At 50.8% G+C, this 16,644-nt stretch overlaps 1 protein-coding gene across 2 annotated transcripts in view; it reads left to right on the top strand.

The window, feature by feature from the left end:
- SHISA6 (shisa family member 6) overlaps positions 1 to 14,907 on the top strand; it is a 183,766-nt gene extending 168,859 nt beyond the window's left edge. For both annotated transcript variants that reach the window (XM_048323789.1, XM_048323788.1), the window contains 2 exons: positions 940 to 1,092; positions 8,608 to 14,907. In XM_048323789.1, coding sequence (XP_048179746.1) covers positions 940 to 1,092; positions 8,608 to 9,158 — 704 coding nt within the window. In that variant the 3' untranslated portion in view covers positions 9,159 to 14,907. The remainder of the gene's footprint in view (positions 1 to 939; positions 1,093 to 8,607) is intronic.
- The last annotated feature ends 1,737 nt before the right edge of the window (positions 14,908 to 16,644 follow it).

Genomic DNA, 16,644 nt, shown 5'->3' with positions numbered 1-16,644 from the left:
ATTGAAGTTCCTGCTTTGTTAAATATTTTCATATCTGCCCATTTTAATATCTGAACACCTGAGAGTTACAACTGCAGTTCAACAGGTCCCTGTGCCTTGGCTGGGCTGATGAAAGGCAATTTTTCAGCTTGCAGCAAAGGAACAAGGTTTCAAAACTCTGCAGATAGTCTGGACTTCAATTTTAGCACCTGGGCTCAGTGTTAATCTTTACTGACAGTGCCCTCAACATTGATATTGTGAGAGAGGGCACTTAGACCCTTCCTGGGGACTCCCTCAGTGACCAACAAAATGAACATCAGTAGAGGGGTATCCTCCACCCCTCAGGGATAGAGATTTCCTGCCTCAGGAACCTCTCCAACACCTTGCCTTGTCCTCTGAGTGTCCCCACAGCCTCACTTCACACACTCCTGCGTGCAGGGGAAGCATGAAGGTTTCCAGAGCCCCACAGCCCCAGTGCCAAGGACAAGCATTGCCCCAGAGCCCCCCAGGTTCAGAGCACTAATGAGGAATCCGGCACAAGCAGAGGGCAGTGGGATCATCAGCCCCAGTTAACAGAACCCCCCAGACTGGTTTTGTGTCCCTGAGGATGGGGAGAGCACAGTGTGGGGGGTGAAGGTGAGTGATGCTGCCTGAGCACCTGGCACAGCCCTGCTTGGCCGGGGGGTGAGTGCCAGCCCAGCCCCCATCGCAGTGGGACAGCTCCGGGTGACTGTGAGGCAGCACTTTGCTTCTCTCCCTCACCACTGTGGACAAGGGAACAACGCCACGGGACCCGGTTCTCGCTGATGTGCTGGTGCCAGCTGGAATCGTGTCCGAGAGCCTGCCCCCGAGGCTGGCTCGGACCCAGCCTTGCTCCCTGCTGGAGCCCCTGGGAACGGGCTGCCTCTCTCCATCGCCTCGGCGCACACCTCACACCTGCCTCTCTCTGTTTTCTTGCAGACAAGCCACGAATGAACAACATCCTCACTTCAGCCACCGAGCCCTACGACCTGTCCTTCTCCCGCTCCTTCCAGAACCTCTCCCACCTCCCGCCGTCCTACGAGTCTGCTGTCAAGACGAACCCGAGTAAATATTCATCTCTGAAGAGACTCAGTAGGTGTCAGCTCGTTTCCCTCCCTCTGTACCTCGTGTGTCCTCGGGCACGGCGTTGAGGCAGTAACCCCCTTCCCTCTGCCGGGGCACTCCCGGGTTGGCATCCCCGGGAATGGCTCCTTTGGCTGTCGCCTCCCACCAGGGATGAGTGTAGAGAGTCATTTCATTACTGGAAGAGCACATGTGGTCCTTTTCTTGCTGCCCTCCTTGCTGCGCTGCCTCCCACTGCCCCACTCGGACCTGCTCCTGAGGGAGTCATCTGAGAATCCTTTTCTCCGCTCTGCTGGAGTTGAGCCGAGCCCCGCTGGGTGCTCAGAGCTGCCCTTGGCACAGCAGGGGCAGGGATCTCACCAGCCACAGGGGCAGCGGGAGCCAAATGACAGCAGAAAGCTGCTAAGGTGGTTGGGAATATCCTTTCCAGGAGGAGCCCTACCTGCCTTGGGCAGTGCTGGAATCCACGTGTTCCATGCTGTGTGTCCAGAGCTGCTCCTGACCTGCGCCATGCTCAGATCCATTTTCTGTTCCATGCTGCGTGTCCAGAGCTGCTCCTGACCTGCGCCATGCTCAGATCCATTTTCTGTTCCATGCTGTGTGTCCAGAGCTGCTCCTGACCTGCGCCATGCTCAGATCCATTTTCTGTTCCATGCTGCGTGTCCAGAGCTGCTCCTGACCTGCGCCATGCTCAGATCCATTTTCTGTTCCGTGCTGCGTGTCCAGAGCTGCTCCTGACCTGCGCCATGCTCAGATCCATTTTCTGTTCCATGCTGCGTGTCCAGAGCTGCTCCTGACCTGCACCATGCTCAGATCCATTTTCTGTTCCATGCTGTGTGTCCAGAGCTGCTCCATGCTCAGCAGATCCATGCTCTGCTCCATGCTGTGTGTCCAGAGCTCCTCCTGGCCCGTTCCATGCTCAGATCCACAGGGTGTTTTGGGTATTCCAGCAGCTTTGCCCTATGCACACTCGTTAGCATCTCTCCTTTCCTGCTGTTTTATGGATTGCATTGTTCTGCCAATGGTTCTGTAATGCTCCAGTTCATCCCCTTTGCTGATTTCAAACTCTTCAGCTTCGGTGGGATTCTGAAATGAGTGATTTTTGTGCAGGAAATGCTCTCTGCAGACTCACCCTTGCTCTGTGGTTTCCATGAGCAGTTTCTGGATGCAGCCATGGAGTCACAGTGCTGAACTTAGAGAAATAACTTAGGTGTTCCAATGGATCACTGAGGGGAGGGCAGGGGAGGATGAGAAGCAGATCTGACTTAGTCCGTACAAAATCTGCATTCCCAGTTTAGCCAGCTAAGGGAGACACCAAATTAAGTGGCAGGGAAGCCCTTGGACTGTCCATAAGAACCATCTGTGGAAGATTTTTCAGAAGAGACGATGAAATGAAAACGTAGCACAAAAAAATATCTTAGTCCATTCCTCGGCACCTCAACTTGGGACTTACGTACCTGTTTAATATTAAGGCAAATTCATCTGATGTGCTTAAAAGTAAGAATGTGCTGAGCTGTGTTGGAGCCCAGAGCTGAGGTATTTGGGGATTGGAACCTGCCTTCTTCCCTGTTCCATGTTCCCTGTGCACAGCTCTGCTTCTGCCATGAGCTTTGTTCCCTGGAAACACTTGGATCTCACATTCCCAACCAAAAGAGTTCTCCCCCCTCAGCCTCCCAGTGATGAACAGTCCATGTTCATGGGTAGCTTGGATGATACTGCCTGGGATTGGAAACCTCTTGAAACCACAGCATTGTAATATTTCTGCTTTGAATTGTCCCCAGTATGAGGTGATCAAAATGAGAATTTCTGGAGGCCCTGGCACAGGGTGCCCAGAGCAGCTGGGGCTGCCCCTGGATCCCTGGCAGTGCCCAAGGCCAGGCTGGACATTGGGCCTTGGAGCAGCCTGGGACAGTGGGAGGTGGCCCTGCCCATGGCAGGGGTGGCATTGGATGAGTTTTAAGGTTGCTCCCAGCCCAAACCAGTCTGGGATTCTACAGTGTGATCCTATGATTTCCTAGATATTTGTCTAAAATGACAAAACCAGATTTGTGTTAAGGTGCCAAGATTAAATGTCCTGAGTGTAGTCAGTGCTCCTGGAGCCTCCCTGCCCCTCTGGGCAGTCCTTGTCCCAGTCACTGGACACTTGGCAGTCACCAGGAACCCAAGGACACTGAGCTTGTCTTTGGCTCTTGGCTGGAGAGGGGTTCAGTCAAACCCTTAAATAGCCACCCCACCAACCCCAGCAGGGCATCCCTGCTCACTGCAGGGCATCTCCCACCTATTTACCCACCCAGGGCTTCAGTGGTCTCTGCAGGGCACCACCCCAGCCTCCTGCACAGCACCTGGCAAATGCCAAACCAGCTGCTCGACTCTGTGTTTTTGAGTGGCCAAATAATCTCAGCTCTGAAAGTGCCAAGCCCTCCCTGCTCCTGCTGGGACTGAATACACTCAGCACCTCCAGAATCACTGAATCACTTTCTTGCAGCTGCTCTACTCCAGAGCCAAAGGAAAAGAGGCACCCAGTGCCCAAACCTCCCTTTGCAAAATGCCAGCAGGATAATTTTCTTATTCCATATGAAGGAGCTGAAGGCAACACAAAAAAGGTGCAATATCTAAATGCAGGAGTTTGAAAATTACTCATAGTGCATTCACTTTTCTTATTTAAAATTACTCCTTTCCAATGGACTCCCTGTCACGGTTACAAAAAAATAAAAAATTATGAAGAGGTCATTAACAAACATTGCTATTCAGGTAAGATAAAAAGCATTAGATATTTTTAAAATCTATGTTTCAGGTGCTTGTTTGGGATTCTTTGGACTTGCCAGGCAGGGAAAAGTTACTTACTTTCTTCCAGTTAGCGGAGACAGACTGTGAAAGACCAGGGCTCTTTATCTCCCTGGCTTTTCCTTCAGGGCACAGACATCAGGAACCCACCTGGGGTCTCGTGGGAGGGTCTCTGAGGGGCTGGGCACCCCCTGGCAGCCCTGGCAGGTGGGAAAAGCAGTGATGGGAGGCCGTGGGAGCGTGGCTGAGCAAGAGCAGCCGCATTAATTCCGTCCTGCATGGTGCTCCAGGGAATTGCTCTTCCCAGCTAAGTGAGAAAGGTCAGCCAGGAAGGAAGCTCGTGTTTTCAGGCATATTAAACCACTTGGTGCTGGCTGGAGAATCATCACAAATGCCTGGGCAGCTCAGAAATGTTAAAGCCAATTAAAACAAGGAGAGACAAGCCCAGAGAGGAAACGTGCTGGAGCTGCAGAGGAAGAAAGCCGGGAAAATCACCTTTAGGAAAAGCAGAGGAATTACTGCGAGGGCCTCACGTGCACACACACGTGCACCTCTCCTCACTATGCTAACAAACAATGGGAACAAAAAGCACCCGTGGCTTTTCCAACTTCTCCTCCCAGAGCACCACAGATGTGCCTCCTTTCTGTGCCTCCAGCGCCAGAGGAGCTCTGCTCTTGCCTTTCTGCAGTGGCACCTTAGGTTGAGGTGGAATGTGTGATTAAGAGCACTCATTTGGGGATCTCCCTCCAAATGGGAAAAAAACCCAACCCCAAACCCACAAAAAAGAGCTGTCTAAGGGCAAATCAGCTGAGTCTGAAGCCAAGGCAGTTGAAGCACTCAGACATCCCTGAGGTTTGGTGAGACCAGCCCAGGTCAATGTTCTAGAAACTGCCAAAGAAAGGGCAGAAAAATCCCAGACAAAACCAATGAAAAAAAGCCCAAAAAGTGTGCAGAAAGCATGATTTCCAGTAATTCCAGTTCCAAATGTTTGAAAAACACAAGGAAAGACCCAGAAATATGGGATTGATTTAAAAATAGAAAAATTCCTGCCAAGCAGTTGCACCAGTGATCCCTTTTTGTCTGCTCCCAATTTCTGTTTTTTTGGAATCCTCTTAAGACACATTTTTGAATTTTTAAGCACAACCCTGATGGAGAAACATACTGGATTGGAGTTTTATTTTGGTTGAAATTGTGAATGTCTGCTCTCATGTGAGCATCAATGACAAGATAAGGGGCAGGGTTACCAGATCCCAACTGTCCCAGGGACTGTGCTGGTGTGATGAGGGTGACATGAATCAGCCTGGAACGTGTCCCTGGCCATGGCAGGGGGTTGGAAATTTAAGATCTCTTTGAGATCTCCTCCAACCCAAACCATTCTATGATTCCAAGGTTTCAGTTCCTGCAGAAACTTTGGTTTTGGTCAACTGTGCAACCAGACCTCCACACTTCCCACTCGGTGGGCGAAGCTCCTGGAGCTCCACTCTTCCCAGCCTGGAGCTGGATTTGGTTCACTGCTGCCCCTGGGTGCAGGAATTCTGCGGTTCCAGCACTGTGCTGAGCTCTCCCTTGGCACCAGGCACGTGTGTGATGCAGCATATTCCTGCCAGGCTTCATTCCCCATCCCTGGCTCCGGCTGACACCCCCTCAGTGCCAACAGCCTGGGAAATGTCTGTCTGGTGCTGCCTCGAGCAGCTTGTTGGGTGTGACACACGGCTGTTCCGGCTCTTCTGGCTCCTCTGAGATAGAGATGAGAAGTTTTTCCACACCTGGAAATGTTCCTCCTCCTCAGCATCACGGGGGGCATGGCTTGAGTGAGCTTAGAAGCACCTCTGGAATTAAATCAGCTCCCTGAAAGGTTTGGCCATGTCCAGCAAGAGGCTGTACAAGGGTCACGGGGTGGGAGAGGGAAGGAAAAGGTATTTTTAATGCTCCTAATGGACAAAACGTTTTAAAGCGTAGAGCATGCTGCATGTTTGTTCGAAATCAGCAAGGAACAACTTCAAACCACTTTCACTCAGCTGATTGTGCCACCTCTCTAGCAGCCTCAGAGCTGTAAACCTCACATAAGCTGGTTTAGCTCCTGCTGGCAATTACCAGAGCCAGGTGTGGGCATCCAAGCACATCTCCATTTGGGATGTTCTGTGCTTTAATTACATCTATTTAGAGTCACTTGGGCAAATCCAGCGGAACTCCTCTCATCCAGAGCAGAGGCCAAGTGCCAGAGTGCTAATTGCTTCATTCCCATTCTGCAGGCAGCCTCCAGCGTGGTTACCGAGCCTGTGCACACCCAGTGTGGCATTTCCATCTATGGCCACAATATAGAATGAAAATGCCTCCATTTCCTGGGGCCATATGGAATTTCCCCCGCCCTCAGGCTTCCTAGAAGGTGATTTTAAAGACACAAGAGCTCGAGCCCAGGAGAGCTGCTGCCTGACATTTGCAGTGAGACATCCTTCCAAGAAGCGTTGGATTGCGAAAAATCAAGACTCATTGCTGCAGTGTGTGCTCTGGAGAGCAAATCCCACGAGCAGGAAGCGAGCACAGGGGAGCCGTGGGTGCCCTCACACCTTGGGGATGTGTGGGCTGTGAGGAAGGGGTTGGCAGCAGCAGTGGTGCCAACAGGCCACGGCACAGATGTTCTCAGCTCCTGCTTCTGGATGTGAGACAGGAAACCAACCCCACCTCCTCATGGATCTTCCAGGGTGTGCACAGGGGCCAGGGAGCAGTGAAGGGAAGGTGTGGGAGAGGGGGCGAGGAGACAAGTGAGGGACATGGCCCAGCACAGCGTGGTGACGGCTCTGCAGGGTTTGCTGAACTGGTGTCTTGTGAGCAAAGCTCTGGGATGTTGTCAGCACCCACCACACGAGCTCTGGCTCATGGGACAAGCAGCCAGTTGTCTTCAACTCTCAGCCAATGTGGCACATAAAACCTACAGGTTGATGGCTCTGTCAGAAGAAAGAGGGAATTTCCACCCATATTTAACTACCAGGCCTGCTGAAGGCCTGTGGGAAGAGGCAGCACCTACTTCACCTGCCTCATGATCCCCCTCTGTCCTGCAGCAGAGCTTTGCTCTTTTTGTCACTCTAACCTCCTCAGAACCTCCATGCATGGGAAATTTTCGTCTTCTGTCATCTCATCCTTTCCCATCTTCCTTCTCCTGCCACAAACTGAAATACTGGAGCTGAGAAAATAACAAGGCTCCTCTTTATTATCATTACCATGTATCTTTATCATATTTGTCCTATAAACAAATGACTTTCCCAAGGAATTTTCTGTCAGGTCCCAGGATCTGGCTAAGGATGTGTAGGAGAGGATGTCTTTGCCCGTCAGCACTTGGCTCAAGCCTGGTAGGGCAAGTCCCTGCTGGGTCCTGCGTGTGTTCCCAGCTCTGGGGGCTCCGTGCCAAGCTCTTCCTATGAGGTTACTTTGCAACAAGCCTTGTTTCTTCTGTAAGGTGGAGAAATTTCCTTTACCTTTGCATGAGGAATCCCTTCCTGCACACCAGTGCTGTCTTCTCCAAGGAGAGGAGGGCTCCTGCCAGGTGTCTGGGGTGGGTCTCACTCTGAGGTGCTCTAAGATGAGCCAGAAAGGAAGGGGGATGCTTTTGGAGACATCAGGAAAACACCTCAGACAGAGCAATGAGGGAGAAGGCTCACAAGGATGATGAGTGTGGAGCATTAAATGTGACTCCATCCCCTGACCCACGGAGACCAGAGTTGTGCTCTCCCACCTGTGACAGTGGAATTTTGGGGAAGGATGGCTGTTCTGGGCAGCCTCCTTCCAGGTAAGTGATCCCAGTACCCCAGTTCCCAGCATGTGAACATCCAATGGGTTAACCAGAAAGGTTTTGTGTTTCTGTTGTTGCTTTTTTAAAAAATCTGGAACAATTGTGGAGTTGCTTCTTCAAGTCACAAGCTGGTTGAATCAGGTCATTGCAGCTGCTGCAGGATCCCAGCGATCTATCACGATACAGCTGCAGTAGCCAACATCCTCTCTGAGACGGCAGCGTTTCTCCCAAAGCCAAAAAAATAAAAGGAGGGTGAGTGTGTGGGGGGGGTGTGCTGCATTTCAGAGCAACAGAGAGTCGTTTAAGATGCAGGAGCAGCAAACCGAGCAAGAAATGTTCCATGGGATAAATTCTATTATATCAACCAAGGCTGACTGAAAAAGTGGGAAATGAAACCTTGGGCAGGTGATTCAGTGTCTCAGAGACCATCCCACGACCACCAAACCTGTTTTGTGATCACATTTCCGAATATTTAAATGTGGTAATTAAAATGTGATGAGGTCACTCACGGCTCCGGGGAATACCCATGTCTGAGGGCAGAGGTGAGATGTGCATGTCCTCAAACGGGGACCTCGTCTGCTCGTGTCACCTGCCCTGTTCTTTCCCGTGAAGGTGACATTTGGGAATTTCTCCATAACTCATCTTTCATGTAAATCACCGCCGTCTGGCCTCCCCAGCACATGGAGTCTGTTGTCCCACGGTGCAGGAGGATGGGATGCATTGCCCAGGGGATTACACTGTCCCCGTGCATTGCACACTCCTCTGTCTGCCACAAGCCCTTGGTGGCACCACCCACAGCAGGCTGTCTCTCTGGCAGGGTGTCCGTGCCTGTGGCAGATGGTCTCTCGGGTGTCACCAGGAGGCAGCTCCAGGGCTGTGTGCTGTGCACAGCCCTTTTTCACCCCTGGGACAGCACTCTGATGTTTCTAACCTCTCCCTTTCCCTTCCCACAGCTGACAAAGAGGCTGACGAGTACTACATGAGGAGGAGACACCTGCCCGACCTGGCAGCCCGGGGAACGCTGCCCATCAACGTCATCAAAATGTCTCAGCAGAGCAACCACCGGGACAGGCCCCGCCGTCCCATTCGCGCCATGTCCCAGGACAGAGTGCTGTCCCCTGAGAGGATCATGCCCGAGGAGTTCAGCATGTCCTATGAACGGATCCTCTCAGACGAGCAGCTCCTGTCAGCAGAGCGCCTGCACTCCCAGGACCCGCTGCTGTCGCCGGAGCGGTCGGGGTACCCCGAGCAGTCCATGTCCAGGGCATTGTCACACACAGATGTCTTTGTGTCAACACCAGTCTTGGATCGCTACAGGATGTCAAAAATGCACTCCCATCCCAGTGCCTCAAATAACTTGTACAATACCTTGAGTATGAACCCGACCTCGGCCAAGCGCCAAGCGTTCGCCTCGCGCCGGCACAACACGGTGGAACAGCTGCATTACATCCCCGGCCACCACCACCACTACCGCACCGCCAGCAAAACAGAGGTGACTGTTTGACATGACCCAGTGCATTGTAGATACTCCTTAAGGACTGGGGTGGCCACAGCACCCCGTTCTGCAGTGGCCTTATAGGCCAAGATAACCTCTACTAACTCAGTGTCTGCAAAGACTTCTCTGACAGTCCCATCCACGTTGTTTTTAAAGCCACCCCTTCATCAGTGACACAGGAAGAGCTGAAGCAGCAGTCAGACACTAGTGAGGGATAACAGAGGAAATTTCCTGATGTGCATCAGTTTCTGTCAAAGAAAGCCATAGTAATCGATGGCTCCTTCCAAGGGCTCACCTGCATTATCCCACAGTTTCCATTAATTCAGGACTTTTCAGTTGCTCCAAGGAGAAGCAGCCTGAGATAGGGAGGAGGAAATACAGGAAAGGGCCTCGTTCTTGGTCCTCATGTTTGGCCTTTCTGTAGCAAGCAGGGAAGTTCTGGCTGCTGGGGTCACCCCCAGGCTGCTTGACACCCGTCAGCACCCACACATCTGTTCTTTGTCACCCTTGGAGCAAGTTCAAGGGCAGACTTTCCTATGGGACTGGCAGATCTAGGGACAAGAATAGCCTGGCTGAGAAATAAAGTTTTAGTTTATATTAAATATACTCATAAGATAAAAAACATACTAGTGCCTACAAATCGCCTGCTCTCTCAGTGTAGGAAGTAGTGGGGTTGATGTGTTCAATAAGCACAAATATGCTGAAATGCTTGTTAGACCCTTTTCTCCACTCATTCTAGTATCTTGGTGTCTCCAACATGTAAATAGGAAGGAGGAAGAGGGTTACTCTTCCTCCAGCTTCTTGCCACTGCTGAACCTGAAGCACCAGAACCCGTTCAGCTCCACACTGCTGACCTGTGCTGGGGGAGGTCCTGACCCCACCGAGACCTCCGCGAGCCAAGGCTGCCACGCCCGTCACCGAGCCAGGATTTCTCCCCAGAAGTTTCTTTTCCTGATAGCCTTTTCCATGGCCCAGTTCCCCTGTTTCTGAATGTTTTCTCCTCCCATTTACAGCCTAGAACTCCATATGTAGCAAATCTTTTTCCAGCCCTTAGCAGAGGCACAGAGCTGAGGGTGTCTGTTTACCGAAAAGCAGGTCGGTAACTTTCCGTGGTTTTCTCTCCCTGCAATGGCTTCCCAAGAAAACCTTCCAAATTCCAATTCCACTGAGTCCCAATCCTAACTATGAAGACAGTTACATTTCATGCATATAAATTATATATCAAGCATAATTATAATTAATGGGCATGTTGTATATCTGATATAATGCTAATTAGATACTGTATATTTGTAAAATCTTTAAAACATAGACTCGTGGGTCCAGAATTTGTGAGGGTTTTACCTTTGGCTTTCCAGGCAGATTGGGCTTTGCTTTGTTTTTTGTTTTTTTTTTTTTTTTTTGTTGGATTTGGGTTTGGTTTTTCCTTTCTTTTTTCCCTTTGATTTGTGCTCCTACCAAATTCTGTAGAACCGACTCCCACTGGAACACACTTCTGCGGCCAGGAAAGGGTCTCAGAGGGTTTGAAGGCCAGCCAGACCTGGTGCTGGAGCTGTGGGTGCTGGACACCATCCCTGGCGTGCCCTTGAGGCCCCACCACACACACACACACACCCCCAGTGGATCCGTCCAGGCACGCTCCCTCCTCCGGGTGAGATGACGGCTGACTTCAGGCTGTGAGCACATCCCTGTGCATTTCTCTTCCTGTCCCACCTCCCCACACTGACTCTTTTCCTACATGGCTCTTCATTAGGCTTCACTGAACTTTGCTTTGCCCATCTCCCTCCCCTCAAATACCTCCCACCTCCTGGCCTTAATGACATTCCCAGTCCAGCGTGCCAAGTCCTGTAGCAAACAATGATCCTGGGGCCTGAGTGTGAGTCTCCTGTGGAGGCTTTGGTGCAGCACTGGGTTTTTCTGGTGCAGGGTAGGCGGGAGGAGCATGTGTCCTTACCCCAGTGGGACTTAGAGGTGGGCCTCAGCGGGGTGTCCAGGTGGCCTTTCTCCTTCCCAGACTGTCCTGGAGGTGGTCCTATTTCCAGAGCTTTATCCTGCCCCATCTGATGGAGACTGTGTTGAGAAGGGCTCCATCAGTGAGAGGTTACTGGGGCTTTGTTTGACGGAAACTGAGCTGGGAAGGAATAATCTAATAATAGTCTCCAGGGTCAGATCCTGCAGCCTTGGGCAAAATCACTCTGGGCAACAACCAGGACTGTCAGTGGATCAGGGTGGCAGTTCATGGCATGGGAGGGATGAGAGAGAACAGGCTCACACCTCCTCTCCTGCCCCCCTCCCTTGATGGACACTACTCTCCCCTGACTACCTCCAAGCTCCTCAGCTCAGCCCTGGATATTTCCTCCCAGAAGACAGTCCCTGTGAAAACATGGCCCTTGCTGACCTTCCCACAGGCCGAAGTGAAGAGAAGAGAAACTCTTGTGGCTGTAACCGCTGCTGAGGTTCTGGGGCTCTTCCACTCTCTCTTGGCCCAAGCAAAGCCAGGGAGATCTGAACACTGTGGGGGAGCAGAGTCCACTGTAGAGCCTCCAGGAGCTATGGTGGCAGAGCCGGAGAGGAGGTGATGGTGGGAGGCTGTGGGTAGGTGAACACTCCTCTTTCCATGTCCATAGCTGTGTGTCTCAAGCTCTAGTCCTCATCTAAATGTTCCATTTGTGAACTAAGAAGTTACTGGACCAGATGCAAATTTGGAAACTTTGCATTCAAGTAGCCCGTGCAGGTGCTGAGCTGTGCCTGGGCCATTTGACCTCTGTGTCTTCTCCTGTTCTAGCTAATGAATATCACAGGCCCTCTGCTGATGTGTCCTACCTGGGCAAGAATCCTCCAGAGAAGTCTTAGCCTCATTTCCTTGTCTTTTTTCTACCCACTCAACTGTTTCAAGCAGATGTGTCCCACAAGGAGCCTTTTTAGGCCAAATCTCTTCAGGGACTCTGCCACCACCACAGAAAATTTTCAGCAGATTTCCTTGGGAAGGAACCGTGCCCTGGATACCACCTGGGCACCATGTGTTCCCACAGCTCGCTCTGTGTGCTGGAATGGGTTGGTAGATGGGGCAGTGGCATTTCAGCACACACAGCTGTCCTTAGGTCGTTTTTTTTTTCCTTATTCCTCCTTCTGAGAGTTTGTCACTGAAGGAACACTTGCCCTGGGACCGAGTGTCGAGACCCACAGCCTGGTCCCCAGCACTTCAGTTCCCCATGGCCCACACATGATGATAATGGGAATTTCCAGTTCTGTGGAGGGATCAGACCATAACAGCTGTGAAGTGCTTTGAGACCCTCTCACAACAGAAACTGTAGAGCAGCAAAGTGTTTTTGTGAATCTTGTTTGTCATTGTCCTGACACATTGTGTGTGGTGTGTCACAATCCACTGTCTGCCCAGAACGAGAGGGCCGGGCTGGGGTTGCCCAGTCTCCCACTGCTCTCCTCCTGGCCAGGGTCCTGGCAGGCAGCAGCTCTAAGGGATGCTGTTCCCTGCACTGCGACCTTCCTGCTTCCTTCTCCCCATGTCTGAGCCACCACAACACCCTGCACTCAGGAGAAAAGAGGGAAGCAGCCACATTCCTCTGTACAGTAAAATATAACCTGCCTTGATTAATGTCATATACTCTGCAGAATTGATCTGTCTTTTTCTCCACCCACAGGTGCAAACCCACACCTGGGCAGTGTCCAGTTCCCAGAGCGCATGTGCAGGGACTGGGGCAGGGGGATGTAGAAAAGTTTCTGTTATTTCCTACAAGCTGATAATGATTTGCATTCCCTGAGCAGCGACACATCCCGGGTGGCTGCACTGGGTTTTATACAACTCTGTGTGTGTATATATATAAATATATATACACATACATACTGTAAAACGCAATCAACACGTTCTGACTGACCCTGTCGCAGTCGAAGCTTCCAAACTGTGTTGAATCATTCTTTGAAACGTGGAAAACTGTTTTTAATGAACCACACACAGCACCACACGCAACAGAGACTTTGTCATAAAAAGCCTTCTAATGCCAGTGAACCGTGTTTTAAGGAAAAAAAAAAGAAATATTTTTCAATGTTTTAATGTTCCTTTTATAAACGATGAGCTGTTACTTGGGGATGGGGGTGGGTGGGAAGAAACAGAGACAGCTGTCTGGGAGTAAGCCCTCCTTCCCTGGCCTGGATTTAATTTCTGTCTGCTGAGCCTGACTGGCTGCAAAGCTGCTCCCAGGAACCTGAGCTTCCCGCATGCACATTTCTGTTCTGTCAGAAGCATTCCCACCAGGAATCTGCAGGAGCTTGGCATCAGGTTTTTGTAAGAGATGGTTAGTTCCTGGTAGCTGGGAAGACATCTTCATCTTCTTCCACCACCACAAACAAAATCGCCATGAACCAGGGAACTGTAGTTGTGTTTGAAATACATGTTCTCTTTGCGATCAATTTGACATCCTCAGCTCATGGAGAAACTGCTTGTCTTAGTTTGGTTTCAGATTTAGTGCTTAATCTGGAAGGAGGGGCTCTGCTGAAGTACCTTTAGCACCAACAGATTTTGTGTTCAGGTGTATTTCAGCTGAGTGAAAGAAGGGAAATATGTGAGAAAGGGGCTGAAATATTTTCCTAGCGAGTGCTGTTAGCAATAAGCCCGTGTTGGGGCTGCTCCCTGGGGAACAGCCACTTCTGTGCTGTGTCCACAGGCAGGTGGGAGAAGGGATCATTCCCAGCTCTCTCTGTTGTGAGAGGTGCCCTCCCCGAGCCAAAATCCCGGCTGGGAAAAGCCAACAGTGCTTTGCCCAGGGTGAGGGGAGAGTTGGATGGGGCCATGTGAGTGTGTTGGTGTCAGTCTGAAAGAGATCTCTGCTCCCAGCACCTCGGGTCTCCACCGTGGCCACACGATGTCTGGGAGGTCTCCATGCCAGGAGGTCTCCATTCCAAGAGGTCTCCATGCCAGGAGGTCTCTCTCCATGCCAGGAGGTCTCTCTCAATCCCAGGAGGTCTCTCTCCATCCCGGGAGGTCTCTCTCCATGCCAGGAGGTCTCTCTCCATCCCGGGAGGTCTCTCTCAATCCCAGGAGGTCTCTCTCCATGCCAGGAGGTCTCTCTCTGTCCCAGGAGATCTCTCTCCATCCCGGGAGGACTCCATCCCGCCCCGCTGCCAGGAGGAGCCGCTCCCCCTGCCCTTCTGCTCCGCCGCCGCCCCCGCCCGCCTGCAAACCCCTGAGACATTTTTGTAGCAAGAATTTCTTGGCTCTGAGAAAGACACTTCTTACTGTAATATTTTTAGTTTGGGGGACAATATTTCCTAAGAGGGGTTAAGTGGATATTTTTGTGCTTTAGCCCAGTTTATGGATTCCATGTTTATTATACAGTAGTACTGAAGAGGAAGTACATTTGTATCTGTAACTTTGCACAGACTCTTGGTTAACCATTAAACGAGCTTCAAGATGAGCAGTATTTGACTGTTTTTCTCTGTATTATTCTTGTTGTTATACCTACCTGTAAAAGCACATTCTGTATGTACTGTAAACAAAAATATTATCAGTTTAGTAAAATTTAGAGTCTTAAGGATTTTTCCACTTTTGTCAGTAACAACTATTTATGGATTAAAAAATAAAGGCAATTTCAACATATAAATTGTTTCTTTTTGATATCTATTGGGGGCAAGTAAAAGCCATTTTCTTGGCAGCCTTCCCAATCTTTGTAACCAGCGTTTGAAAGGTAGATATCTGTGGTTCTATGTGTAGTTAAATAGCATCTATTAAAATGAATGCTGCAAGGTCTGGAAGACTCATTATTTTTATGTATTTATTTACTGCATTTCATCATCGTGCCAGGAACAATCAGGGGAATCAGAGACACATTACCATTTGCTGTAAAATTTAGTCTCACAAGCCTAGAGGATTTTATTTTAAAGTTGCCCTTCTTTAAGTTTGCCTCCATAATCCATGATATTGTCTCCATCTAGAAAGCCTTGGATTGCAAAGCTGGAACTTGTGGAATGTCCCACAGCGGTGAGGCTTCCACAGGGGCTTTGCTTTTGCTCTCAGCAGTGGAGCACACACAGGAGTTTCCCCATCACCCTTCCAGGATGTGGAAGTGCCAGGGAGCTCAGGGTGGGTGTGACTGAGCAGGCCCCACTGCCACCCCGGAGGGGTAAACTGCATTTTCATTTCTACCACCTCTGAGCCTGGGCTTCCTTACCGCTCTGTCCAGCTGGGAAACCTGGCAGGGGTTCTTTCCTTGCCTTTTGTGAAGGAAATGTAAAATTCCATATTTCGCATTGCTGATATCCCAGGGATCCTTCCCACCGCTGCCTTGTGCGGGGCAGAGGTTGTCACCTCTCTACCACTCACTCACCAAGCCCCAGCTCTGTTTTCAGTCTTGCATCTGGCACATTGGGATTGCCCAGCCTGGAAAAAAGAAGGTTTCAGGATGACCTGACTTTCAGTGTCTGAATGGAGCCAACAAGAAAGATGAAGAGAGACTATTTACAAGGGATGAAGTGACAGGACAAGGGAGAATGGCTTCATGCAGAGACAGTAGGTTTACATCGGATATTAGGAAGGAATTGCTCCCTGGGAGGGTGGGCAGGCCCTGGCACAGGGTGCCCAGAGCAGCTGTGGCTGCCCCTGGATCCCTGGCAGTGCCCAAGGCCAGGCTGGACATTGGGGCTTGGAGCAGCCTGGGACAGTGGGAGGTGTCCCTGCCCATGGCAGGGGTGGGGCTGGGTGATCTTTCATGTCCCTTCTAACCCACCCCAGTCTGTAATTCAATGATTCCATATCTTTCTGTTTCTTTGCTGCTCAGCTTTAGTAGACCAAACTTCAGTAGATCAAACAAGCTTTGAGGAGCAACACCCCACAATCATCTTCCAGGGTAGGTCCAGAGGGAAGGCAAAGCCCTTTTGCAGCCCTTTGGCCAAGCTTGTGGTCTCCTGTGTGAGCACAGCTCAGTCAGTAAGGCACAGTCAGCTCTTCCTAAGGAGCACATGAACCCAACAGAGTTAATTAAAATGCATTTTTAAAGGAGAAGTTTCGTTTTGCCTGGCAGTTCTATTCATAATTACCCAATTCTGTGTAGCACTAATAAGTGGGGATGGAGCAATGGGGAATTAGCTAATTTCTGCACTTCCCATAAAAGGCATCGAGGAGAACATCAGGATTTGTGGTGTTGAGAGCAAGTGGTGACAGAGATGAAGCTGGGACGAATTCCTACCTCAAAAGACAGCAAATCCCACTGTTCCCAGTCCCTGTGCTAATTGATGCCAGCACTTAGGTGCAGAGCTCACTGTTTGTTGAGCAGCCTTCCCTCAAGCCACCTTCACTGGCCTCACTGAGTGACCTCTTCAGCTGCCCTGGTGGTGGCCAGAAGTGGCTCAGGTGGCCTGGGCAGCCTGGCATCACCCCTGATGAGGGTAGGACATCCCAAGTGTGACTGGAGGGACACTTTGGTGGCTGTCCCAGGACAGGAAGAGCCCCTGGCCAGCACCAGGGCAGCTCTGTCACCACCCTGGGTGG

Source organism: Corvus hawaiiensis, chromosome 19, assembly GCF_020740725.1.
Source record: "Corvus hawaiiensis isolate bCorHaw1 chromosome 19, bCorHaw1.pri.cur, whole genome shotgun sequence".
Taxonomy (NCBI): domain Eukaryota; kingdom Metazoa; phylum Chordata; class Aves; order Passeriformes; family Corvidae; genus Corvus; species Corvus hawaiiensis.
The sequence above is the reverse complement of the archived record's forward strand: the minus strand, read 5'-3'. Positions and strand labels throughout refer to the sequence as shown.